Raw genomic sequence first — 25,741 nt, 5'->3', positions numbered from 1 at the left:
TTCACTCTTTCCTGCACAACAAAATTAGGCAGTTTGTATCCAACTGAGATGTCTGGATATGCCACGAACCGTGGGGTTTCTTTCTGCAAAACAGAGTGCTGGGTAGTGACAAGTGTTCAGTGGAGCCGAAAAGTGAGGTTTTTTTTCATAAATCTTTGTGAGATGATGAGCGGGGGCTAGTGGAGAGCTGATGCTACTGGGCTCAGATGCTGAGTGTATGAAAAATTGGGATTGCTGCAAAGATATTGGTTCAATCCACTTGAATGGCTGCAGCTATTTTAATAAGGGCATAATTGTATGAGAAGGAAAATTAGCTGACCAATTTTTAAGACTGTATTTACCTTGAAATTGCCATTCCCTTCAGAGGTTATGCAGCAGTACAACAGTACCAGTAAGGTCACAGCTTTCATAGCCAAAGAAGTGCAGGGATCTGTTTGGACCAGGCTTACACCAGGCAGTCCTTTCTCAGCGGCTTCTTCTATTGAGCTCTTCTGTGGCTGGTGGTGAGGATGGAGGTGAGGAGATGAAGCCAGCAACATCCCCAGCCTTGCCTTTGGACTTTGTGACTTTGTTCCCTTCTTGTCCCTCAGGTTTGAAATCACTGCATTTGTGTTTTCTTGAGATGTGCTGGCTCTTGTGTTTCCTGAGCCCTCTCTCTTCTCTGTATTCACCTCGAACTCACGCTGGAGCTGGGTATGTCACTCTGGGTACATTTTGTGAGAGAGTGATGCCTCCTCAATTAGGAAAGCTAAACCAAAAAAGCTCTCCATTGTCCTAGCTGGTGACATTTAGTAAGTCTGCTGCAAGGTGCCAAGTTTCAAAGTATTACAGCAGGGATGTTCATGCTTCAGTTTTAGATTCAGCTTCAGCTTTAGAAATAAGGCCTGACATAACCTAATTAAGAAAATAACAACTATTAAAAGGCCATGTGAATTTGACATCTGGAATACTTATGCATGTTTTAAATCCCACAAGAGTGCCTCTCAGGCTCCTAATGCCCGTGGATGCTGTGCCACCATTCTCATATTCTGGGGTTTTGCAGCACTGGTGGTTCCCAGCAGTTCTGAATTCCCAGCTGGGGCATCAAGAGGTGAAATGTTTGTGCTGGCAAGAGTCAGGACCAGTCTCGGAAACAGGGTAGATTTGCCTGATCACTGAATTTCCCTGCGATGTATTTCTCATTGGAGCTGCCTACAGGACCATCAGTTCCTTTTGCAGGGGATAAAGATGATATTAAAATGGACATAAAGAAAGAAAGAGCACAGCTGGCATCCCCACTGAAACATTACCACTCTTTGGGGCAGCAGCACTTGTCAAAAATCTTGTTTGCAACACTAATGTTTCGGTGGGGGGTTAACTGTGCCAGTGATCAGATGGATAATTCCCTTTAAAATTATTGTTTTACCTCACTCCATCCAATTACTCAAGTTGTTTTGCTATCCCACAGATCTCTCAGTTAATGTCAACAAAATGATTATAGACTGCAACAGCGTCAAGATGTTTCACCCACAGGAGCACTGGTGAAATGTTTATGGCACAACGTGTTGAAAGCAGCGTTTGATGTGTAAATGTCAGGAATAATCAGCTTTCCTGTCACCAGAACCTAAGCGCCCAAACACAGGCGCTGAAAATGTCACTTGCATGACCAAAGAGCGGCTTTATCACAGGCAATGTAAATTGTCATGCAAATGGTCAACATCTGTGTCGAAGATGGCGTGAAAAAGCCATTTTTTCACTTTTTTACTCTTTGCTGGAGGGCCTGTGCAGGGCTTCTGGTCTGTGGCGTGGTCCATCCTTTGGCCTCGGGGTCGGAGCTGAGGGTGGGGAGAGGGATGGGGGATGATGGAGGGTGGCAACGCCGAACACAGACCTCTCTGAGGGAGAATCAGCTTTATAGAGGGTGAGGCTGCACCCTGGGAGCCACCTGGGCTAGCTGGAAATGGGTTGCGACGCCTTCGTGGCTGGGGGGGCTCACCTAGACACCTCCCGTCTTGGCAGGACCTGCAGAATATGGTTTTGTAACAAGGATGAGCGTTTGCAGCCCCTCACCCCTTGCATGGTGGGCAATGAAGTGCAGTGGTACTGCCGAGACCGCGGGCAGCCTGGTGCCCACACAGCAGGGTGGTGGGGTACTACGGCAGCGGGGCTGGGGTCCCCTGTCCCCATCACCCCATTGCCATCCCCCACCTGTGCTGGTACCGGGGCAGAGTCGCGCTTTCCGCTGGCAGATGGGTGGTTGAGTAAAGGCTGCTGCCAGGCTGCTCAGGGCTTTGTGACTCCAGTCCTACTGATGTCAAGGGCACCCAGATCCACTGACAATGTTTTCTGTGAATCCCACAGACTGATAAAACCCACATTATTTTCTCAAATAAACCCCAATGAACCCCCTGTTGCATCAGCACTCCTCATTTCTTGGTAATAGAAGCTACAAAAAAAAAAAAAGTCTGATAAACCAAGCCAGATCTGAAGGCAGAAGATATTGAAATCTGGAAGATTTAATTTAATATTTTTATTACATATTTTTGGAGCCCTCATTATACCCTCACCCTCCAGGAGTTTATTTACCTAAGGAAAATTATACTACTGATTACAAGATTGCAGGTTCATTTTCACTGCTGAGAATGTTTTTTGGTTTTTTTTTTTTTTAACAGCTCACATTACACTTGCATGACTTGTAAAGTTTTGTAACATCCTGAAATTTTTAACGCTACATTGTGGAAAGGTACTTATATATAGATGAACTAGCCAGAATACTTGCTTTGCAGTCTTTTTGAGGGGAGAAAAACTTAGTTTCTTGGATTGAATAGGCCTGTAAAGGGTTTGTTTGAGCTGTTGGACAGTGCGTTCACAGGAGCTGCCTTGCATTTGTCCTTCAGGCTGGCTGCAAAGCGAGAGACTGAGAGAGGTGTCTTTAAAACATAAGAAAGGGAGTGCTTTCTATAGGGGAATAAAAATAAATTATGCAGGAATTGTGACTATAGTGTGCATGAAATTATACTGGCAAGATCCCTGTGGTAAATATTTGACAGATAGGACAACCATTTTAGTCAGAATCTCAGTTTTTACAATAAATCATTGCACCTGGGCCTTTTAAATCATAATACAAGTCAGCCAGCACTGAGTTAAGGTCAGGAGGGATTTCCAGATGTATTATGATGATTAGCCAACAATTCAGTTAATAGAGCCATAGAATTGGATGAGATTTTTGCCAGTTCCGATGTCACAGCAACAGAGACCTTTGACTGAAACAACATCATGAATATTGGATAAGATCCTGCAGTGCTGCTCCTCCATGTTATAATATTACCCAGGGATGAAGGTTATAAACATGTTATACCGTTCACTTTCCAGTGGGTAAAAACAAAGAAAAAAACCCCCATAATCAAGTTCCAATACACAACTAGAGATAATATAGCTTTTTCTTTATATATATATCTCTGTATATATATCAAGTAAAAAAATCTAAAATAGTTGGAAGTAAAAAATGAAAAAATAGCTGATTGTGTTATTTTTTTTTTCTTTACAGTGATATGGTAGCAAATACACAACAAATGAGTAATAAACCTTTACATAAGGAGCTCTGGTCCCACCTCCATCAATAGGGCTCAGACTAGAATAGAAAATGGAACAAGGTGATGTTTGGTTTTTTTGGGCTGCAGCTTCTGCAAGTGACAAAGATGATGTTGATAAGACAGAAAGAAGTTATACCTCTAAATAAAATAAGTCCAAAGTTTTCCAAAAGACCTTAAACACCATAGGGTACAATTTGCTTCTGAACTGGGGAAACAAACACAAAGCATCACCAAGTCCTACTGAGGCTGAAAATACCGTATGTTTATCCCGGCCTCAAAATATGTCCTGTTTGTGCTATCTTACTGTAAAAAAACCACTGTCAATGATTTTTTTTTTTCCTCTGCAGCCAGCAATAAAAAACCAAAGCCACAAATCCATTGAATGGACTGAGCCAGACACAAGACCTCAGCATTGAGCGAGTGCTTGGCTGCCCTTTGTCCGGTGGTGAATTTTCCCCAGAATCCTTTATGCTGAAAATGTTAATTGACTAAGCTTAGCAAATGGTCACACTGAGCCCTATTTTGGCCATACAAAAGAAAGAAGTACTAGTCTCAGCATAAAACAAGATCATATAGACGGTCAACACAAAACAGTATTTTTTTTTTCAGTGGTCTGCATAATAATAACATGTTTGCATATAGAACAGCTTTTGCATTATTGCTCTACTTATAAGAATATAGTAAGGAACTTATAACAGACTTGCACATTACAAACTTAAGGTTCTTTGGTGAAGAATGAGAAAACAGTATTTTCACTGTAATTAAATATCAGGGTAGTTTTCTTTTTTTATCTGTTGATCCTTTGGATCCTCTCGCAGAGGAGGGAAAGGTACTGAGTCAGCTTTACCATCGCGACGATAGCGACCCCGCCGATCATCATGCAGGTGGGCCAGAAGAGGGAGTGAAACAGCACGTTGGAGCTGTACAGTTTGGTTAATATCACATTCTTCTGAACGCCTTCGGGGTCGTAGAAGCAGGAGAAGCGTTGGTATTTTCTAAAGTTTTCCATCACGACGTTCACGAATGACATGGATTCCTCGTAATTCTTGCCGCACTTTGGTATGTACGAGCACTGGGAAGAAATTAGGGGGATAAAAATGCATCTCCAAGCCAGATACAATGTCTGTTTTCAGGTGGCAAGCAGGAAAATCTCAAGATGATTATGCTTTTCATAGTGAGTGGAATACTATTAAGTTAATAATAAATATATTGCAGACAAAACTCAATATTTTGCACATCTACAGAATTTCCCATTGGAGAACCTCCAAGAGCTGTACAAACATTAATGCTTTAATCTGCAGAGCAGCCTTGTGAGATAGGTGAATATATTATTACTGCTAATTTACACATGCAAAAATGGAACTGATGAAGTACCTCTTCATCTTAAGTGGCATGCATATGCTTGCAGTTAGATGGGTAATTGACTCTGTAAATACAAATCTGGTGGTTTAGATCTCAGTTGGGTGGGATCAAAGTGAACATGCTGGGCAGAGGCGAAGGCTGATGAGAGACCTTTATACAAATTTTCCCATGGGGGTAATGCCTTGATTAGGGACAAATAGATAGTGTAGGAGAAAACACAGTTTTCCCACTGAGAAGCCTCGAGCTGAAGATCAGCCTGGATACCAGGGTGGTTCTTTGTATTGTTTTCCTCAACACCAGTGTGAAGTCCAACAGTTCCTTCTCTCTGAAGATGCTGCTTGAATTGCAGTCTCAGTCACAAAGAAAAGAAGATATGGGGGTAGCTCTAGCTAACATAGTTTCAACCTGGCATTCCCAAAGAATGCTGAAGGCAGGCTAATTAAAAACTAGGTTATGGACTCCATGCATTGAAGATATTCTATGGGACTTGTAGGACAGTAGCCCTGGGCTGTGCTGACCATTCCCTGCAAAGAGCTGACGTGGACTGGGGAGGTGATGGGCAGACACGCCAGGACTGAGGCCACAGCTGAGTTTTGACCTAGAGCAGAAACATCTGAACTGGTGGTTGCTGCTGCTGGTCTGGGAGGAGACTGATGGGAGCAGCCCAGGGCCCCTCACCCCTCCCCTCTTCTAGACACATCTGCCCCTCCACACCTGAAGGTTTTCTACACCTGCATAGGATTTTGATTAACTGCTTCAGGATGGGTGGAAATCCGTTGCTTAACTTCTCATTGAATGTGCATGGGGGGAGCTGGCAGGTCGCGGCTCCCTCACTGTTACGGGGTGGTGGTGGGTCGTGCCATGCCCCCTGCCTGCGCTGCTGGGCCTGTGTGTCCTGGGTGAGCACCAGATAATTCAATGACATAAAGCAAGTTTTGCAAAGGAAAAAAGGTGTTTTGATTAAAATAATGTGACCCGTGGCTTTTGATTACTATTGTTTTAATGTATATATTTTATAAACGTCCCTCCATTCTTTTTCATGACGGTGCTGTGACTTCTTTATAATGTACTGCAACAAATCTCTAGTCCTAATAATGATCAAAAGATTAACCTCCTAACAGTATTTGATTGATTCATTGGCAAGTTTATTAGCACAGAATATGATTTCAAGCATGGCAGAAAGATTGTCTGGTGTTAGCAGACTGGAGCATTAAGGGTAGAGCATGGCAGTACTGCCATTATGAATATTTCATAGAGCTCTAGAAATTAGAGATGGAGAATATCAAAGCAGTAATATCTCATCCATCTTCCTGCTGGTGCAGGTCTGCTCCCTCCAGGTTATTCTCTTGTACTCTGCCCAGCTTTGTCTTAAATGTCCAAAGCCACACGCTCTCTTCCAGTGCCTAAAACTCTTTAATAAATAATAATCTAATAAGCAGGGGAGATTTCTCAGTGAAGCGTACCTCATTTTATTTTACTAAATTATGTGCTATCACTGTTGTAACAGCAGTATTTCCAGCTCAGATTATTTTTTTTTTATTGCAACATTGTGCTGTACATTTTTGTTTCTTGAAATTCCATGAAGTATATTGAGGTAGGAGATTAAATGAGGAGTTGGCCCCTCTTGTCAAGTCCAGCCCTTCCCCCTTGACAGAAAACAGCAGACATGTAAAACACCAAATACTGACAGATTCCTGGATTCAAAGTCTGTGGAAATGTCCCAAGGGTGCAGCAGGGACAGGTCTGACTTTCTGCAAGTCCGAGTATTTCCCAAGCATTTTCAAAGGAGACCTGGTGCTGAAGCAGAACTTAAGCTGTTCCCACCTACCCCTGATGGCACAGAGCCACCATCCAAGTCGGGCTGGCTGGGTTGCCCATGACGTGAGGGTCTGGAAGCGTGAAGCTGTGAGATGCAGCTGTGCAAGGGAGGTTGGTTTACTTTGCCTCTCTGCCAGGCTCCTTGTGCTGAAACTGTCTCTCTTCAGGGTATTGTCTCCCATGCGATTGCCAGGACGTGGGTGCCCTTTACTCCATGTTCTATCTGCCCTGCTCAGGTTCCCTTGAGCTCCTGGAGGCATCTCGGCCTCAGCTTTGAGGAGGTCCTCAGCACAAGGACTCCCTCTGTGCATTAAGTTGTGGTTGTGGGGTGCTCCTGGCCTCTCCTTCCATGCCTCAGCTTCCCCAGGGATAGCACAGGGCTGGCTCTGCCATGCTGGTGTCTGCCCTGTTGCATAGGTCATCGGTGAATGGGTAGGTGGACGTGGAAAACGGGATATTTTGATGTTTTCTTTGGTTTGATTTTCATTTAGTTTTCTCCAGTGCATGGCAGGGAATTTTGTATCCACGATTCTTATGCTGTAACTGTGAACGTAGACTACTAACTCTGTGCCATCTTATTACACCTCTGCATTGTCAAACACTTAGAAATCTGAAAATCTGAAGGTAAACAATGTCTGGCTCTCTACCTCAAGTGAGGATTCTGTGATACAATGTGGGAAAAGTGCTTGTGTTACTTGCAATCTGGTCACAAGAAGGACATACTAGACATTTACAAAGAGAACTTGTTACTGAGTTTCCAGCTCTACTTTCCTAATTTAAAGGATTGGATAGGCAGACTGTATGAGCTGCCCACCTCTGGGCTTGCCCAGTCCAATGTCCTGCGCAGCGCAGAGCTGCTCAGGGACTGGTCCTGCTGAGTTATGAATAGCTCCAAAGATGGAGATTGCACATTTCCAAGCAAGCTGGGCACAGTTTCATCTAAATCAATGGCATTACAATGAAAATGCTGTTGTCAGTAAAGCCCCCAATTCAGGGGGTTACATGACTCCCATCAGAAGTCTGCAGCTGGGGATTGTGTCCATGCTGAGCCTGGAAACTTTGACAAGACGTGCTGTGGCAATCTTTGTGAGAAAGTGGTCAGGGCATCAATTTACATCTCTTTTGGAAAGTGCAATGGGTTTGAACCAAGGGCTGAAAGGGGAGCTTTGTGTCTGTGTTGGCCTGATACTGATTCCAGACTGAATTCTCCAGTCCCAGTCCAGACGTGGGTCTGCTGGGAATGGCAGCTGTACATTGTTGCTTCCCCCTGCACCAGGCAAACTCCTCCCTGGGCTATAAATACCTGAACCTTCGGCAGGAAACCATGAGAACCCCCATCATTTCTGAGTCTCAGGCTGTTGTAACTGGCTGTAACAGTGATTCTGGTGATTAAATCCTGCTTGTTATCTCACTTACAGAGCATGGGTGTAAAACAGCAGTAGCTCCAATGACAGGAAAAGAATCAAAATGATACAGTAGGAGATCAAAATGGGGCCTCTAGAATTGCTTTAACTACCGCAGCCCTTGCTCAGGGTGACAGCCTGGCTCCGTGGTGCAGGCACAAGGGGACATTGGCTGATTTACCTCTGGCAGAGGCTGTTGCAGCCTCTGACAGCTGAGGAAGGGAAGCGTAGCTGGCTAAGCTGCTATGGTTGTAGTATTGGCAAGGGGCTGGGCTTGTCCTAAAGGCTAGAGATGAAGTACACACAGCGGGAGCAACAAAAAGCCGTGAAAAATCTCATGCGCTTTCCTGGGAAAGACTTGAGCAGCTTGACTGGAATCTGCTTACTTCCCACTGATTCCCACCGGAGACTGCCGGCAGCACGCTGTAGATCTCAATATAAATTGCACCTACTCCTTACTGCACCTCGTGGGCCGACAGCTAGGTTAGACAGCAAGTCTCCTAGATTAATGATTATTTAAAATCCATGTGCATTTTTCTCCATCCACGCTAGCTGGTGGCGAGAGGAGAGAGACGGGCTCCAGATGCTGCTCTGCATGTGCGGCGGTGCTCAGCGAGGCAGAGAGGTTGGCGGGGGGATGCTGACGTTTTGAAGGTCACTGGTGCTGGCCTCAGAGGGTAAGCACCGTGCTCTGCAACGTCCCCAGTAATGTCAGGGCTCAGTGAGCCACGGATGATGCATTATTTTTTGTTTGTTTATTTGGCAAGGAGGAAGATAGGAAATGCAGACCTGAGTAGGTGGATAGAGAGAGAGCTAGTACCCAGCTGGAGCATCACAAAACAAGCCATGCCCAGGGCTGCTTGTCCTGCTGCGCAGGGCCACTCTCCAGCTGGGGGAGAGGGAGCACCTGTCCAGGGAGCTGAGGTGGGTTGTGCTGATCGGAGCTTGGAGTCTCTGCAGATCCCAGCCAGGCACAAGAAGCCTGGTATTTTATAGATGCTGCAAACTTCCATTCAAAACTGCATTTGGATTCAGGTCACATAGACAGCAGCATGTTAGGAAAACCTAGGAATCCTCCTGAGAGCAGAGCTTAACCTGTAAAACAACCTTGGGCTGGAGAAGTATTAACTGTGCCTACATTAAATTAAGAGGAGGCGGCATCTGGGAAAATTTCAAAGTCCATTTCAGCAGGCAAAAATCATCAGTGACAAAATGTGGAGATCTATGGTGAATCTGTTGATTTGTTTGAAACCAGTAGAATGCAGAAATCAATCTGATCTCTTTTAATCAAATTGCGGCGTGAGCGTCACTGGATTTTGCTTCTGCCCCAGCGGAAAGTGGGGTCTGTCCTGTCACAGGCTTCACGAACAGCGAGTGTCCCCTCTGCAGTGACGATGAGGGGAGGGTGGGGTTGATGAGCCAGAGGGGAAGGTGGGGATACTTTTCTCCATTTCACACTTCAGATCCAGAGCACTTTGTCTCTCAGCTACAGGAGCTAATTATCCAGCAGAATAACTGGCCCAGTGCAACCACGCTGTTCTTTGACTAATTTTAATATCGCTTCATCTTAATATGCAGAAGTAATTTGGTCTACTGAACTGCTGCCATAAATAGAACCACAATAGGTTACGTTGTCAGCAGCCTGAACTGAGGCTGTGCTGTTACGGGCTGTGCTTTGCCAAGTGCCCGTAGTTTGGGGTTCAGTGACCTTGGATAACAAAGCAGTTAATGCAAATCTGGCACTTGTAAGTTTAATGACTGAGCTGCACCCGGCTCACTGCAGCTTGTGGACTTGGGTACCCAGGCACTGTAGATACGAAGGAAGGAAGGTGGGGAGAGGGATGTTTCTCAGTCCGACCCTGCCTTGTTACGTGGAGGGAGCAAAAAGCCACCTGCGAAGAGGCGGTTGCTTGCTTGGGTGTGATGTACAGCACTGCGTCAGCTGCACAGCTGTGGCTGCGGGCTGGTGAGGAGAGCCTTCTGTGCATCCACTGCGTTCGTTATAGCCTCCAGACAGGAGCTGTCTCCATCCCACCTGGATGGAGTTACGCTGAATTTTGTACTTGCTGAAGCAGAGAGGAATTCTTCTGCAGATTTGTTAAAAATAATTTTTTTCGGTTCAACGTCTAGAATCAGGGAATTTGTGCAAGAAAGATGGGCTGGCCCCTTAGCTTATACATGCCCCAAAGCCAGGCCTTCTATTCTTCTGCTTCTGCTTTTATCTTGACAGTCCCTGCTCAGTAAACTTTCAGCATCTTTGCACCATAAACAGGGGTAAGTGCTGTGCCTTGAACCCAGCAGCACAGCTGACTTCAGCAGAGATGCTCAGGGCACAGAGTTTGTCACCAGAGATTGAGATGGAGACATGACTGCTGTTAGACACGGAGCCCTGGTCTCTCCCCGTTGTCCTGCCTGGCCCCGCAGTAATAAAACCGTTTCTGTTCTCACTGCCGCAGATGCTCGGTGCACATCACTAGGGGTGTTTGCTATCATGCAGTTGTACATGGGTGGGTAGTGGGTTGTCCGCAGCTCCGCGAGAGTATCAATGTGACAAGTGCTCAGCGCTAGCCTGCGCCTGTAAAGCACTTCCAAAGGATGAGGGGAGGGTCTAGCCCCAGGGGGACATCACCCCATGTGGGACCAGCTGCAGTCCCTGCATGGGATGGAGGTGGAAAACTGCCCCAGCTAGAGATACGAGCTCAGCTTGTGCACTGATTTCTGCTCTCCGAGCTCCTGTTTTTACCAGCGAAGCAGGAGGTGGAAGCCTTATATATTGTTTTAAAGTGAGAAATGGGTATAACAAGATCAGCAGCCCTCCAGAAACCCATTTAGGAAGAAATTTTATTTTGTGCTCCTACCTCAGAATTAATTTTCATTGTTTCCTCGGTGTGGTAAAGCAAAAGCTTCTGGCCAGAAGAGGTGAGATTAACGTACACCTGGAGGCAGGGGTACTGCGAGATTTTCCAGCAGTCTGGGCCGCAGCTAAATGAGCAATTGAAGGTTTCTGTGATGGATGCATTGAGAAGCGAGCACTGAGCCTCCTCTGTCCAGACACTGAGAGGGAAATAAAAGAGATGTTAGAGCATGGCTAGAATGGGCAGTAAGCACTAAACACAGCTCAGGCTTTCCATATACATGGGTGCATCTTGTAGGAGATGGTACATGTTGCAGGGCTTTAAATGAGGGCTGGACTTTCTCACGTTGCAGACAGTGTATTACTCTGTAGTATCCAAAGTTTGTGCTTTGGGCACAAAAGTGCCTGATTCACTTATGTCTTATATATAAATGAAATATAGCTCTGGAGAAGGTATTTTTGAAACCAAAGGGAATTGGCAGAGGTATCAGAGAAGCAAACTGAGCAGCCTGCCCTGGGAGAGCACAGCGCATGCAGTGCTGCATGACGGGACACTGTGGACCAAGACTTGGACCAGTTCAATTTAAAGTGGAAGGTGGGACGATGAGTTTGAATTACCAGAGTGCATATACTCATATGCATGAAGACACAGTAACACACAAGTGGTACCGCATGCAGCTCTGCCCATGGAAAGGCTGTTTCTAGGGGCAGCTCGCTCGGCTTTCTGTAAGTGAAGTCGGTGCTTGTCATCATTCTGGAGGCTTATTTCCAATTCACGAGAGGCTAAAAGTGGAATGATGGAGCCTGGGTGTGCACTGGCAATGTTCATTTGGATTTCTTGCATGTATTTTAAAACCTACGGCTGTATTTTCCTTAGGGAGCAGTGAGAAGGGCACCCTGAGGGCTCTGTGAAAAGCCCTTTGGGTGCTGGGGGAAGGTTTCACCCTAGGGCTCCCCTTTAGTCCCCCTCAGCTCACACCTACCCCTCACCATGAACAGGCTGAGGGGCTGCTTTGCTCCCTGCCAAATGTACAAAAGGCTTTACGTGGTAAGTGATATCAAAAATTTCTGACTAATTCTCTAGCTATTTTACTTTGGCAGTGATTCTGCTTGCATATTCTGTTTTACATTTATAATAAATTATGCTATGATTTCTGGGGGGAAATTAAGTGAAAGGATTTTTAATTTTTTTTTTTCCCCTGCCAGGCAGTATTTTGTTGGAGGGGTGTTGCTGTCTGTAAAGGGGAATAACCCCTGAGGAGATCTGGCTGTGCAAAGAGAAGTGACAGCAAAGACTCCTTGGTTGTCGTCTTCTCACTTTCACCTTTCTCATTGCCGTTTTATTCATGCACGGGGCAATAAAGTAACACCTACCTACAGCAGACTTGTGAAGGTGGAATATTTGATACTTCATAGGTGCTTTGATATCTTCTGGCAATTTTTCACATAGTTTGTAATATAAATCATCTCTTTCCACATGAGCAGTTTTGACCTTAGCAGCCTCTGCAATTGACCCTGATATTGCTGAAAGGTCTGGGAGAGAAACTTGGAAAAGCAAATGCTGGTGGATACTTAAAAGGTCTTGATCTCTGTTTTCAAAATCTAAACTCTGCCTGGATTTAAAAAGGGACAAATACCTTTATTGCACAAATAAGATGCTGCAAATCAGTACAGTTCAGCCTCAGGCATCGCTAAATTTTCCTTATCATTGCAGGGTCAAGAAGAAATACTGTCCTGCAGGTGCACCAATATAATTGAGGACGTTCGTACCAGTTAATTCCAGGCACTTACTGTACATGCCTAAAGAAGAAGCCTGAGGTGGATCAGCCAAAATGTGCCAGGTATTGGCCACTGCCTCAGGGGTGATTTTGGACATGACAGACTAATGTTTTGATCCCCAGTTACACATTTTTCATTATCCTAACTCCACTGATCAGGGCAGAAAAAGCATTGCTGACAGTCTTATTACAGTTGGGGCAGGATTTTAAATAGGGCTGGTGCTTGAAAACTGATTTCAAATGCTGCTAATGAATCACAGGCCAAACTTTCTGCTCCGTGGCAGAGAAGGAAGCCAGAGAAAGCCTCAGAAAAATTAAGTGCAGTGTAGAAATGATGAAAGATGATCTTTCCCTTTCAGCAAATTAATACATTTCAGGAGGATTTCACTTGTTAAAATGAAAGTAATAACCTACATGGAAAACGACATGCTACAAAGCAGCTTGATTTGTTTTCCAAATTAATTCTCCATTCTTCATTTGAAAGTGCGTTGTTTCTGAAGCCGCTAAATATTTTTGCTGTTTTCTCCTGAGTTTGGGCTTCGCAACAACAGCCCCTGGGAGGCTTATGGGGTTCAGCAGACTGCCGACCAGATGATATGGATATCATACTGGTGCTAAACTCTGGCAAGTCTAAAGCCTATGGGTCAATATTTTGTCAAACAGGGACAATTCTTCCCTTGCCTATGCTGGTATTACTCAGCTTGCTTTTGCTGTAGTGATGCCTAGTTTATATGGGAAGTGCAGAATCAGGCCTATGGTGTCCAAAGGAAAACTTATAAAACTTTAGTAAAAAAAGCCAAATGCATAAGCCAAGTGAAGTCATCTGGAGCAGAGAGTGTGAGACAGGGTAACCATCGTGAAATTACCTTTGCATGTAAGACCGCAGCAGGGTGATTCCCAGGAGAAAGTACATCATGATAGAACACACCATCATGGCCAGCCCGAGGAGTATGGCCCGGTCTTCTCCGGCTTTTAGGGCTGTGACTGTTTTCCTTTTGTCCAGTAGATCGTGATCCCTGATTTTTTGGTAAATATTTCTGAGGTTGAAAATAATACATTCTTATGTGAAGTTCATATTTAATCAATGAAGCCTCTACAAGGTGGGTAGTTCCACCTCCATACCCATCTCATGGGAGAGAAAGGCTTAAGGGTCCTCGGGTGTCCTTTTTCATCGGATTCACTCTGACCTGGTGGAAACTTATTCATCTCCAAAATAAATTACGACCATTTCCGAAAAGGTAAAAACCCCTTATAGCAAATATAAAGATTAGACATGTGTGCCAGCTCAGTAACTCCTCCTTTGGTACAGCTTCATTGGTTCAGCTGAGTTATACCATAGGTGAATGTGACCTGTCAATGCCACCTGAGGCCACTAGAAGATGTTTAGGTATATGGGGTGTCTTTCTTCAGCTGCATGTGGTAACAAATCTTATGTCACCGTAGGCAGAAAATAGCCTGAAGAAAGTTGGCACTAAAATTATCTGAAAGGGCCACGTCCCTCTCTGATCCCCTACAGACTAGTGGCTTGGGTAATTTTCCGCCCTGAGTGTGATTCAAAGCTCACAAAACACTATGGGGATTTTGCAATTGATTTCTGTAGGGTTTTTGATTGGGAGCTTATTTACTTTATTTATAAAATAGCTTTCTGGAAGCCCAGTTAGTCATTACAGTGAAAACCCTTGCAGAAAATTATCCACCGGAGCTATTTGTTTTGGGATTAAAAAAAAAAATAAAAAATACAACAAGCCGTTCCCCCTTCAGCAAAGAGTCCTTTGCATTTTCTAACCATAAGTCCTTCTTTCATCTCCGAGCCTTTGATGATTCAGTGGGTCACGAGGACACAATGGTGAAGAAGGAAATATTTGAGTACATTTCAAACACACTCAAACTTTGTGGGTTTAAAATGTACTTACAGACCTGAGGCTGGTCAAAATCTCCTGTGTTTTCTGTTACGGTTCTTTTGAATCATCCAGGCAGCACCCGAAGCATGTGAACCGCACGCCTCTGAGCCCTGGCACCACCATAACATGGACATAGTAGTACACGTGGAAGAAGTTCCTCTTCTCCTGTCTGCAAAATGGCAGGTGAGTAACATCAAAATCACTTTGGGCTCTAGCAAACCCACCACTCATTTAAGCTGAAACCACCAAGTTTCACTCAACCTTGGAAAAAAGCACGGTGTCACACCAGACATGTAACTTACATTCGCTAACAGGGACAGAGAAATAGAATTGACAGAAGTAAAGTCAGACGTAAACACAGTAGAAATGAGAAAATAGGTTTAATCATAAACTCCCTGAAACTGGAATTGAATTTGTGTTTCGATGATGACTCATAGTCAGGAAAAGCACATATGGTGTGGGGTTTTATAACAACAGCCTTGCTTAGATGGTACTGCAGTCAATAGTCTCCCATTCCTAAGACCCCTTGAGGCTTCTTCTTCCAACTGTATTTACATCTTTAGATGTCCATGGTTTCTCTTCAAAACCATCCTTTACAGCTTGTCAATGTTTTCCTAGTTGGAAATGAAATGGTAATTCAGCCTGTCAAAATTTTCTCCAGTGTTGGGGAGAAAAAATATATCGTGAACTGGCAGATGCAATTGCCTTCAAAGAAGTAATGTAGAGTAATAATCTAATGTTACTTTTCTATTATTATTTATCAAAGTGTGTTTAACTCTGAGAGCTGCTATTAGGATCTGCATTGCTCCCAAATGGAAGCAGGCAGGAAGGCAGAGATTGTCATGCAGTTCCAGCACATTAACCGATCACACAGCATAACTTATGTCAGCGCGTAGACATAAAACAGACACAGTGCAATTGCTCACTAATGTCATCAGAGCAGCTAGGACATAAAAGGGATACAAATGGACAGTTTAAAAACAAATAGCTAATTGGGAATGGTTACAAGTGCTTCCCACGTGGCCTTGAGCTGAGAAACATGCAATGAGAGGTAAAAAAAAAAAAGGATGGACTGAAGGGTATGTTGTAGAGATGATCTACCTGGTGGGTGACTGGCCAAGGGGACAGTGCATGGTGACCACCTGCCGGGCGCGTGTCCTGTGCTCACCTGCCGCAGTAAATAACGCCCTGTCTCCGGGGTTGTGCTCGGAGCACCGGCTAGGTTGCTCTTCTGCAAATATTTGTTATTCAAAGCCCCAAACAGAAAAACTGGTAGCCTGGTGCACCATGCTGAGGGCTTTTTTTTTCTCCTGAATCCCTGCCAGGAGCCAGCCTGGTAACAGACACGCCAAGGCATGTGGTGGCTTGGCACGTGCCAGCACGTGAGGCACCGGCCCCGGCGCAGCCCAGGGAACACATTGAGTAACCGTTCCTCCTCCTCCTCCTGCTCGTGCCTGTACCAGGGAGGCACCAATTTTCTCTGTATGATGCTGGGAACACCTGCTATTCCCAGGCTTCACATTTGTGCCCCCGAGAACCTGGTTGTGGGGGACGTGACCCATTGTGCAGAACATTTTGCCACTAACAGAGCAACCTCAGCATCTCCCTAGCTGGGCTGGCAGCGGTGCCTGCACACGCGTGTGCGCTGCTCTTGGCGGGTGTGTGTCATTTTGTGTACGTGTGAACTTTTGGCACAGCCCAGGGACCTCTTTCTGCTCGGTGAACTGGAAGAGTGTCGTGCTTAGCTGGCTGGTTTTGGATCCCAGGGCTGCACAGCCACAATTAGCTGACTGTTGCGGTGTGTTTAAGTACAGATCACTGCGTTCCAGACACTGCTCATCTAGGCGACTCCGTCTAATACTTGTGACTACCTGTGACAGCTCCCCAGATATGACACTGAGGGGGTCTGTCTGTTTTTAAAGAAGTCCCAGCTGTCAGAAGATGGGATCTCTCTGCCCTGTGCAAAGACATTTATTAGAAAGGAAGCCCGCAAGGATAAAAGGTCTTTGCTCCCTTGGTCGTTTCCAAACTGAGGTTCTCCCCTGCTAAATCTCCATGCTTCTTTTGCCAAATTGCTCAGAGGATATGGGCTGGCTGCTCTACCCGGACTCAGCTGCCAGAGAGGGAATCTCAGCCATGACCGTGCCTGCAGGGAACAGAGCAGAGATTTCCCTCTCCGTATCTGCCTGCCCAGCAGCAGTGCAGGGATCCCTCTGCAATGTGGTCAGCAGCTTTTTACGTGATCTCCAGAGGAAGACTTAGGGAGGACCCGTGTGATGAAATTAGGCAACCCAGGTTGTGTTAGCCCGAACACGAGACAGCCAGGGAGAGTTACAATGCCAGTCTGAGCTCACCAGCCTTAATAAAGAAGTTCTGCGTCTTCTGTAGGGTTGCCCATATTGGCTGCACCCAGGACCTTTGTTTGCCACCATGAGGTACTTGGCATTTTAGTACTTGCTTATGCGAAGGACGATGCGTACCAACTTTGCTGTGTGCTCTGCTGGCACAAGACTGCTCTGCAGCGCTAGGGATATGATTAATTTATTGGCATGTATTAGGAATGGTCCTGTATGCAAAGCGTTTGCAACTGGGCACTGCCACGTAGACCAGGAGTGACTAAATTAATGCTCCTTCTGTCCCAGTACAACAGTTCTTCTTTCACTCCAAAATGGGTAGATCTAAGAGCTCTGCAAAGGGGGTCAGTTTCCTCACTGGAAAGCTAAAGTAGCCAGGCACCTGCAATTACTTAAAAACCCCAAACAACCCAATAAAACAAAACAAACAAAAAAAACCCCCAAACACAAATTACCTACCCTCAGTTTCCTTCCCTTGCAAATGAACCACGGTGTGGTGCTGAGGGAGCTGTTACCGGCTCTGGCACTGCGTGGTCATGGGGCTTGTCAGATGAGGATGCCTGCCTGCCTGAGTCATTCAGAGTGACTTTGAATTCACATTCATTTCTCTGGTATCACAGTTGTTACACAGATGTCACTCAAATTACCTCACGTTGAGGTGTTTACTGATATCAGAAATCCTTGAACGCAAGGGTCAAAAAAACCCTCCTGTATCTTACCCGCAGAATTTACAGTGCTCAGGAACTTTCCTGCTCAGAAGCCAATTTCATTACATTTTTCTTTATGGGGTATATTTAGCCACATCACTTTTTGTTATTAGAGCTATGGAAACAGGACATCTCTCTGGAGCTCTCACAAAAGTCTCAGTGATGGTTGTAGAAGGATTCCTATTGATATGAACTGATTTCATTCACTCAGTTCCTTCCCTGTCCCCCACCACACTGAACCAAACCAAACCAGTGCTTTGGTTTTCCAAGCTTACAGTTGTGGAAAGCCTAACTGACAGCTGCGAAGGAATGAGGGCTTGACTAGGTTTTTCCGAAGCATAAAAAGTGGCAGTTAGGAAACAGTGGACATCTGGATCAGCAATGAAATATATACGTTTTGGGCTTGGCCCTGCAAAAGGAGATGCCAGAGATGTATATTCCACCCAGTATGAGGTGATTCCTCCACAGCAAGTGACCCATTGCTGCACAGGTTATTATTACGGTACAATGCCTCAAAAACCTGTGGTTGCAGCATGTGTTAGGTGACAAGTTTGCTGCTCCGTGACAGTTTTCCTCTCTGAAGTTTAAAGAACAAAAATTCCTAGGAAGGGGTCATGTAGGGGAAGCAATTGCTCTAAAACGCACTGCCTGTTTGATATAGTGATGCTGCTGGTGACCTTACACATGTTAAAATCACTGCCAGACACTGGCAGATGAGTTTCTCCCGCTACCAACACTTGCTCTGTGTTCACACCTCTTTTCTGCAGTCCTGAGGCTGTGGTCAGCACTCTCCTATTTCCATTTTCTCTTCCTCCTTTTCCCCCCTGCATGTTATTAATCACTCAGAGGGCATGAACAATTCCTTCTGTACAGAACCACCCACAAAATAAAACCACCAGAAGGCTTGAAAAGGCACCTGAAATTAGCAGGGCTGGCGTGTAGGTATTGAGATGCTGCTCCCCACCTCCCTGTTTCTGCAGGCAGGCAGGGGCGAGCTCTGCCTGGGGTTGAAGCTGCTCAGGCACCGACGAGCCCTGCTCAGCACAGCCACAGCGCTCAGCCCGCGTTAGCAAGTCTCGCTGAAAGGCAGGTGTGACTTGAAGGCCATGCTAATCAGGAGCACGTGGCTTCCAGCCAGCCTAACGTGTGGGCAGGTGTCTCCTCCAAGTGTCTAACCTTGGACCATCCCCATCCTGTCCATGACAGTGTATTAACACAGAAGAACATTAGCCTGGGGAAAATTCAATTAAAAAGGAAACTTGCAGAAGTACATGAGGCGTTTAGATAACTGGCTCCAACTGAGAGTCCATGGGAACCTGCTGCCAAGCTGGCCTGTGTGGCTTCAAAATGCCTGTTTGGGATTGCATTATCAAAAAAAGCCAAACACCTATGCAGCCGTTGCAGAAAAGTTCAGCAAATGGGCAAATTCTCCAAAGAAACTCGGCGTCCTGAGGGCAGCTCTGCTGCCTGAACTCACGAGTGCATTTTTCCAAGCAGATGTCAGCAGTAATGTCTCATTAGAATAACTGAAGAGTGTGTTTTGCTAATTGGCACTGTAGCTACATTGACCTCTGGTTTTGTTTCGCCAGTCTGATTTTTTGTGATTACATTTAGTAGTGACTGCAAGAGGAACTGAAGGAGAGGAGGCAAGGGAGGGAAGGGGGATAGAAAAGAAAGGGAAATGTGTCTGGTTGCGACAAGGCAAGCTGTCCAACAAATGTCACTACAAAGGAGAGAGGTTTTGGAAGGATAAGTCTGAGCATTACTGCAAATTGTTCTTTCATCAGTGACATTTAACTTTTTTCTTCCCCGAGTGCTGCCTTTGCCTGTGGACTCAAATTTTCTCTTTCCCATCCTTCTCTTCTGTGTAATTCCCTGCTCCCCTGGGAGATCCACTAACTCATTCATTCCTCTGTCTCCTTCTGCTTATTCCCTCCAGCAACACCACTTAAGTGGGTTGGTGGCTACCAGCTCACTTTCATGCCACTTGCTGTCTCCCAGCTATTGTGCGATGTATTGCACACATGCGCATCCTCACACACGTGTGCATATAAACAGAAAACATCTCTGACAGCTGCATGCATCATCCAGATGTGTAAAAGTTATGTAGGGCAGTGATCTGGCTGAGGGACAGGAGGCACGGTATGTGTGTGTGTTTTGAGCAGGGTGCAGGAGCAGTGTGGGCCAACAGCTGGAAGCAGGACACTTGCAACCGGCATGAAGGCTTCATGGGGGCTGGAGCTGCAAACCTGAGGCTGGAGATTAGTGTGCTCTTCAGTGTGCGATGTGTGTGCTGACCTCAGAGATGGTCACAGTGTGCTGCTGATGTCCTGGGAACAAGGAAAACTTTGGCCATGGCTCTGGCATTGTCCCTCTGCTCTGTTTTGGCTTGGCACATTAACCCTGGCACTCATCAGCTGGTCCTGCTGTCATGGAGCAGTAGCTGGCAGGGTTGGAGGAAGGGCCAGACACCCTTTGCATCCCTCCTACTTCTCTAAGTGCCACCACTGAAGAGAAGCTACAGGCCACACTCCTAAAGATTCAAACCTGTAAGAGACAATCAGCATAGATGCCGTTTACCTTTTCTCATCATGTCTGTAAGATGTAGAACTTCGGCCACTGGTCCAAATAAACATTTTAGAGGATTGCCCAGTGTTGGCTTTGCTTGCTGCAGTGGGACGATGGAAGGACCTGGGGGAAGAGGGATAATTTTTGTCACTGCCCATCCAATGTGGCAGACCACGTTATATCCAGTGTACCAAATCCCCTGTGGCCGTGCCAGTGTGCTCTGAAGATGGACCGTTTGTTAACTCAAGGTGAGATGTGAAATAATGGGGATGACAGACCAAAGTGTGGGAATGAAGGATAAATCTTATTAGCCCCACTGGTAAAATGTGATCCTGGGTACTGTACAGGCTTAGCTATGCTCCACACTGCATGGACAGGAAATTATCAGTAGTTTAAGGAAAGGTAGTAGCTACATCCAATGTTCTTATGGCAGTGTTTCTGGGGGACAAAGTGACTGTTGTTTAAGCACATAAGTTCATTACAGTTTTTTGGTTGTACTGCAGCTCTCAGTAAGGTGAGGCTCCCCAGCAGCTGTCTGGATGAGGCACAGCTATGAGACATAAATGCAGCATTTTGTGGAAATGTAACTGATGTGGAAAAGATTTCTTTTCCCACAGATAAGTGGCTGTCCCAAGGCCATTTGGCCAGACCAGTTAGAATCCTGCCCAGGGGCTTCTTTGTTTCACAGCAGGGTATGAGACCTGTTGCCTTCTCTCAGGGTCTTCTGAAGAGGGGGAAAGTCTGAGGGATTACATTTTAAGGACTGAATTTGACCCTGTACTTTAATTAGATCTCATAGAATCAGAAATACAGAGTTGAAAGGCTCTCGGGAAGCGTTGCTGCTCTCTTGTCCTGGTTCAAGGCACACTCACTGTATCTACGTCATTCCTAGCAGAGTTTGGTTACGCCAGATCAACTGCATGTGAACAACTATCTTTCCAGATGGCAACTTCATTGCCAGGCTGGAAGCACAGGCTATATTGGACTTGCTGGTGGGGCTACAGGTCCCCTTGTAGCTCCTCCTAATCTGGTCCTTGTAGTATAGTGAGACTCCGTTAAAATCTCGATCTCTGAGAGCTGCCTGGTGAGGGCTGTGTTTTGCGTTATTCCCTGGCACAGCACATTGTGCTTTTACTGCATTCAGACCAAAGCTTAAGAAAAAGAAGAAATATTACAGATATTGAATAGTTTAATGCTGAAGTTTTTCATTGACTGGGGGCCATCCTTTAGTTCATTCAAAAATAAACCTGACTGCTGATGCTGTCAGTGGAGAAGGCACATGAATTCCTCAGTGCTCCTTGTCAGAAAAAGTCTGTCACTTTTTTTATATTTGCACATAATCATGCAAAGGGCTAATTTCAGTATTTGCATAGTGGTGAACCTGGGAGAATGCTTAAATCCCGTAGAGATGGCTGCAGGGGAAGACCAATGTGGACAGGGGCCAAAATCCATCTGTATGTGGACAGGTTGATGTGTGCCAAGGGACTGGGATGTCCATCTGGAGTCAGCCCAGAGCCCCACCACGGGGTCTGTCATGCAGATCCAGGCCAAACTCACATCCCCTTTGGGCTGTTGGCTGGGCAAAGTGGCCAAATGGGTGACCCCATCACCCCCTCCCTGCTGGGATACTGCTGCCATGCTCAGGGATGCTGGCTTGGCCCTGGGACTTGCAGGCAGGGACCTCGCTTGAAGTAAGAGATGGCAGTATCTGATGAAGCTTTTGTGCTGCATTCATGGGCAGCAAATCATACAAGAAGGGAAACAGAAAGAAGGAGGGGAATCTCCCCCAGCCCTTTCCCTGACTCTGTGGTCATCACTGCAGCTCTGAGAGCCAAAAAAGACTTTGCTTTTCTTACAAGCACTGTAGTTAAGTATTGGAGAATAAACAAGACGAGGCACTTCCTCCCTGAAATAAATATAGTTTAAAGGGTGAAATAGCATCTGCCAGAATCTAATCAATATAGCCACCGACTAAGAAGTGTTTTTGTAGCGATGTTGGCCAGAAATTTGGGTTGCAGGACCTTGAGTCTAATCCTCCCTCTGGTATGTAAGATTGCACTCACACTGCCACAGAGAGCACAACAGTGACTGCCAAGCCTGCACCAAACGAGCTGGTGTTTCTGCATCGAGCAATGGGGACGGCTCAGAGCAAATATCCCAGGGCCTGGAGACCACATCGGATATTGGAGGGAGACCTGTCCCAGGCTGAGTCCCTTAATGCTGGAAAATAAAATTACATGTTTACCACTGCACCCTTTAGGGTGTCATGTGTGAGCTGCATGACAGGAAAGCCTGGCTGGCTGCGCTGCCACAGCCCGAGTGGTCCTGGAGCCACCAGGAGATGGTGGTGAATGCTATTAGAGAGTCTGTTCTTAATTAAGCAAAACTCGGGCACACATTAGAGGTGATCAGCAGCTCCTGCCACCTGTCTGAGTCTACGGGGACACCTGGGCTGGACTGCCTAGGCAGGGAGGCAGATTTGCAAGCTCCAGAGCAAATTGCAGGAGCACTGCCAGGGTGAGAGGTGGGTGAGAAGGGTCTGTCCCACCCAGGGGATGCCAGAGGAGGAGAAGGGCTGTCTCTCTTCCCGCCAAAGTCAGAGTGATTTCAGACTCCTTTACAGTGCCAGTGCCCTGCAGCAGTCCATATGTGATAGCATTAATGCTGTCTGCTTCATTAGTTGGGCAATCCAAGCTAACCATCACTATTTAACACACAATTGCATGCCTAATTTTGTGTAAAATCGTGACACCAATGACATCACAGCAGCTGTTCCAGAGGTCAAATGTAAGCAACTGAATTTCTTGGCTCCTTTAGGCAGGGGTTAGCTGTAAGGTAAGAGCTTTTGTGATAGTAAAAATGCAAACTCCCCAAGACCCTCCTTTGAAGACCTTTGGAGAACCTGTAACCTAGAACGGTTGTAACTTACACAATGGTGTCCTGCCCCACCAGGTCAGTTAGCCAACTTCCACGCCTTTCTCCTCCCTTAAATTAATCCCAAAGCACAACCGTGAACCCTGTTCCTTCCCTGTCTCCTCTCTCTTTTCTGAGAAAACAAGTAGCACTAATTTTTTGCCCATTGCCTCTCTGAGTCAGCTGCTGGCAACTTATTTTTATCACGCAACAAGTAATCAGCCTGTGAAACTCATTACTGCAGGATGTCAGCTTAGCATCTAGAGTAAAAGTGGATTGTGCTATTGCTTGAACAGACGGAGCACCTACAGTCATGACAATACCTGTTACAAACATTTAGAAGAGGTGCTTCAGACTGGTTTTTGACTGTCAGGAGGCTGCAGGGGATATTCCTATAGGGCAGGTTACCAGCACACTGCTGTACTTGGTGTGACTTTTGCTAGAGTCAGGATGCTGGAATGGACACTGGACTTTCTGCTTGACTTTGCCTGAACGTTGCTGTCTCCTTCGTTATTTACCCAGTGTGGCATCAACACAGCTGTCTCTCGGTGAGGTTGCTACAAAGACAGGCAAGGAGGCCAAGCTTTGGTTTTTATAAAACATGCCTCAGGGGTTTTTTTTATGTTTGAGTCTATCCTGAATAAATGCACAGCATTTAAGAGAAAAACACAGCGTAAATAAGTGTACAATCTCCTATGGACACATGTACGACTGTGCCCAGGTCACCTCACTGCTCTGCACTGGCCAAGAAGCAGCTCTAAGGGCCCATGATGTTCACCCAGTGGGGATGTCCAGGGCTGCCCTACTCCTCCCATCTGTCCCTGCTGTCATCCTCCTCTTGAAAATTGTCTTCTGGTGAATTTTATAGAACTCACTGGAAAACCTGACAAGCTTTCCACTTCTTCAGCCATTGCAAGATGAAGACTTGAGATAGTTCTTACAAGATTAGAAACACTCTGCCCCATCCTAAGGAGCATCAACACATCCACCCAACAGCAACCACCTGAGAGAGGACTGCAAGGTGAAGAAAACATGCTGGGACACCATTTGCTTCAAATTGCTCCAAAAAAAAAAAAAAAGTTATTCTGAGGGTGAATCTCAAAAACCCTTAGCTGGTACCTCGGGAACCACATTATATGCTCTGTTGTCCTCACTTTCACCCTGGGCTGGCTGCTTTGCTTCCTCAGGCTGCAGTTTAGGTCATGGTTGGTATGAAATGTCCCTTACCTCTAGGTCACCACATCTATGAACAGCCAAAGAGGAATATTGCAGACCACTTTTTTAGATGGAAAGTTGGGTTTTATATGGATGTTTATTTGTAATTGCCTCTGTCAATGTTTATGTTAATAATAGCATTTCTGAGACCTTGGAGAACCATTTATGGGACCAAACTAATGAGCTTTGCTCCTCTTATGGCATTTCATTTCCTGGGCAATGTGGCCACTGTAAAAAGATAAGCACTTGCATTAATTTTGCCTCATAAAAGACACCCTGAGTCATCAAAAGCAAACAAAAGCTAAACATTCACCTAAAGATACAATCACTGACCTCTTAAGCTTTGTCTGGATACACCCATGTCCTGCATTGTCCATGCTGCCAAGTGCTCTTGGTGCTTCATCCCAATATTTCCCAGCCAGAGGATTCATTTGAACCCCAAGGCACTTCCCTGTGAGCCCTGAAGTTTTCCTGCTAATCCACATGCCAGCCTCTCCCTGTACTACAAGACTGCGTCAGTGCCAGCTCCTGCACAGACAGGGCAGCCGCTGCCGAGTGATGGAGATCTTTGGTCTTGGTCATGGTTGGAGACACTTTGTTTGGGGTGGTTCCACCCCCCATCACCCATGCGAAAAGGAAGAGGCAGAGACCAGGCATCAAAGGCAACCTGTGGGGGGGGATGGTGATTGGCTCTGAAGTGAATTTACTGAGTACAGACAGTTAGATTTATGTCCCAATAGGTCTTGCCCACACCTATGCCTGGTGATAGTATGTTTTCCTATGGATTTGCTGAGCCAGAAAACAGGGAGAAGTATTGTGTGATGAAGGATGGGAGAATAAATCAAAAGGCCTGTTGGATTTCTGATGCAAAGTCAGGTAGCCTGTCATTCAGGTGCCTTAGTGAGTGGAACAGTTTCCCAGGCAGAGTGGCGGATGTAGCTAGTATATTAAGAGGGTCCCGTCTGGACCCAGGACTAAAACTGGTGCCTGAAATTCCTGACTCCCAAGTATGGTCCGTGGCAACATGAAGGGGTGGATGGAAGCAGAGCTGCACCAGGGAGAGTGTGAGAGACCCAGCTGGGTGGTAAACACTGAGCAGGCATCTGCCGGGGGTACCTGAGTGAGACCGACTGTGGCCGTGGCTGTGGTGTGACATGAAAGCCCCAGCACACATCTACCAAGGAAGGTCTCACCCACTAGCACTGAAGGTGCAAACCAGAAACCAGGTGAAGACCTATCTGGCAGTTCCTCTGTTCTGACACAATTCAGAGGGCGGTGCTTCTTGTATCATGAAGA

At 46.0% G+C, this 25,741-nt stretch overlaps 1 protein-coding gene across 4 annotated transcripts in view; it reads right to left on the bottom strand.

Moving 5' to 3' along the window:
- Nucleotides 1-2,173: 2,173 nt before the first annotated feature.
- LOC130158106 (calcium-activated potassium channel subunit beta-2) overlaps nt 2,174-25,741 on the bottom strand; it is a 152,547-nt gene continuing 128,979 nt past the window's right edge. For 3 of the 4 annotated variants that reach the window (XM_056358505.1, XM_056358506.1, XM_056358502.1), the window contains exons 2-5: nt 20,330-20,440; nt 13,654-13,824; nt 11,014-11,209; nt 2,175-4,644 (exon numbers count right to left, since the gene is read on the bottom strand). In XM_056358505.1, coding sequence (XP_056214480.1) covers nt 4,360-4,644; nt 11,014-11,209; nt 13,654-13,824; nt 20,330-20,440 — 763 coding nt within the window. In that variant the 3' untranslated portion in view covers nt 2,175-4,359. Of the gene's footprint in view, nt 4,645-11,013; nt 11,210-13,653; nt 13,825-20,329; nt 20,441-25,741 lie in introns of all 4 variants that reach the window. The other variant, XM_056358507.1, reaches the window with a different exon arrangement.

Source organism: Falco biarmicus, chromosome 13 (assembly GCF_023638135.1).
Source record: "Falco biarmicus isolate bFalBia1 chromosome 13, bFalBia1.pri, whole genome shotgun sequence".
NCBI lineage: Eukaryota > Metazoa > Chordata > Aves > Falconiformes > Falconidae > Falco > Falco biarmicus.
The sequence above is the reverse complement of the archived record's forward strand: the minus strand, read 5'-3'. Positions and strand labels throughout refer to the sequence as shown.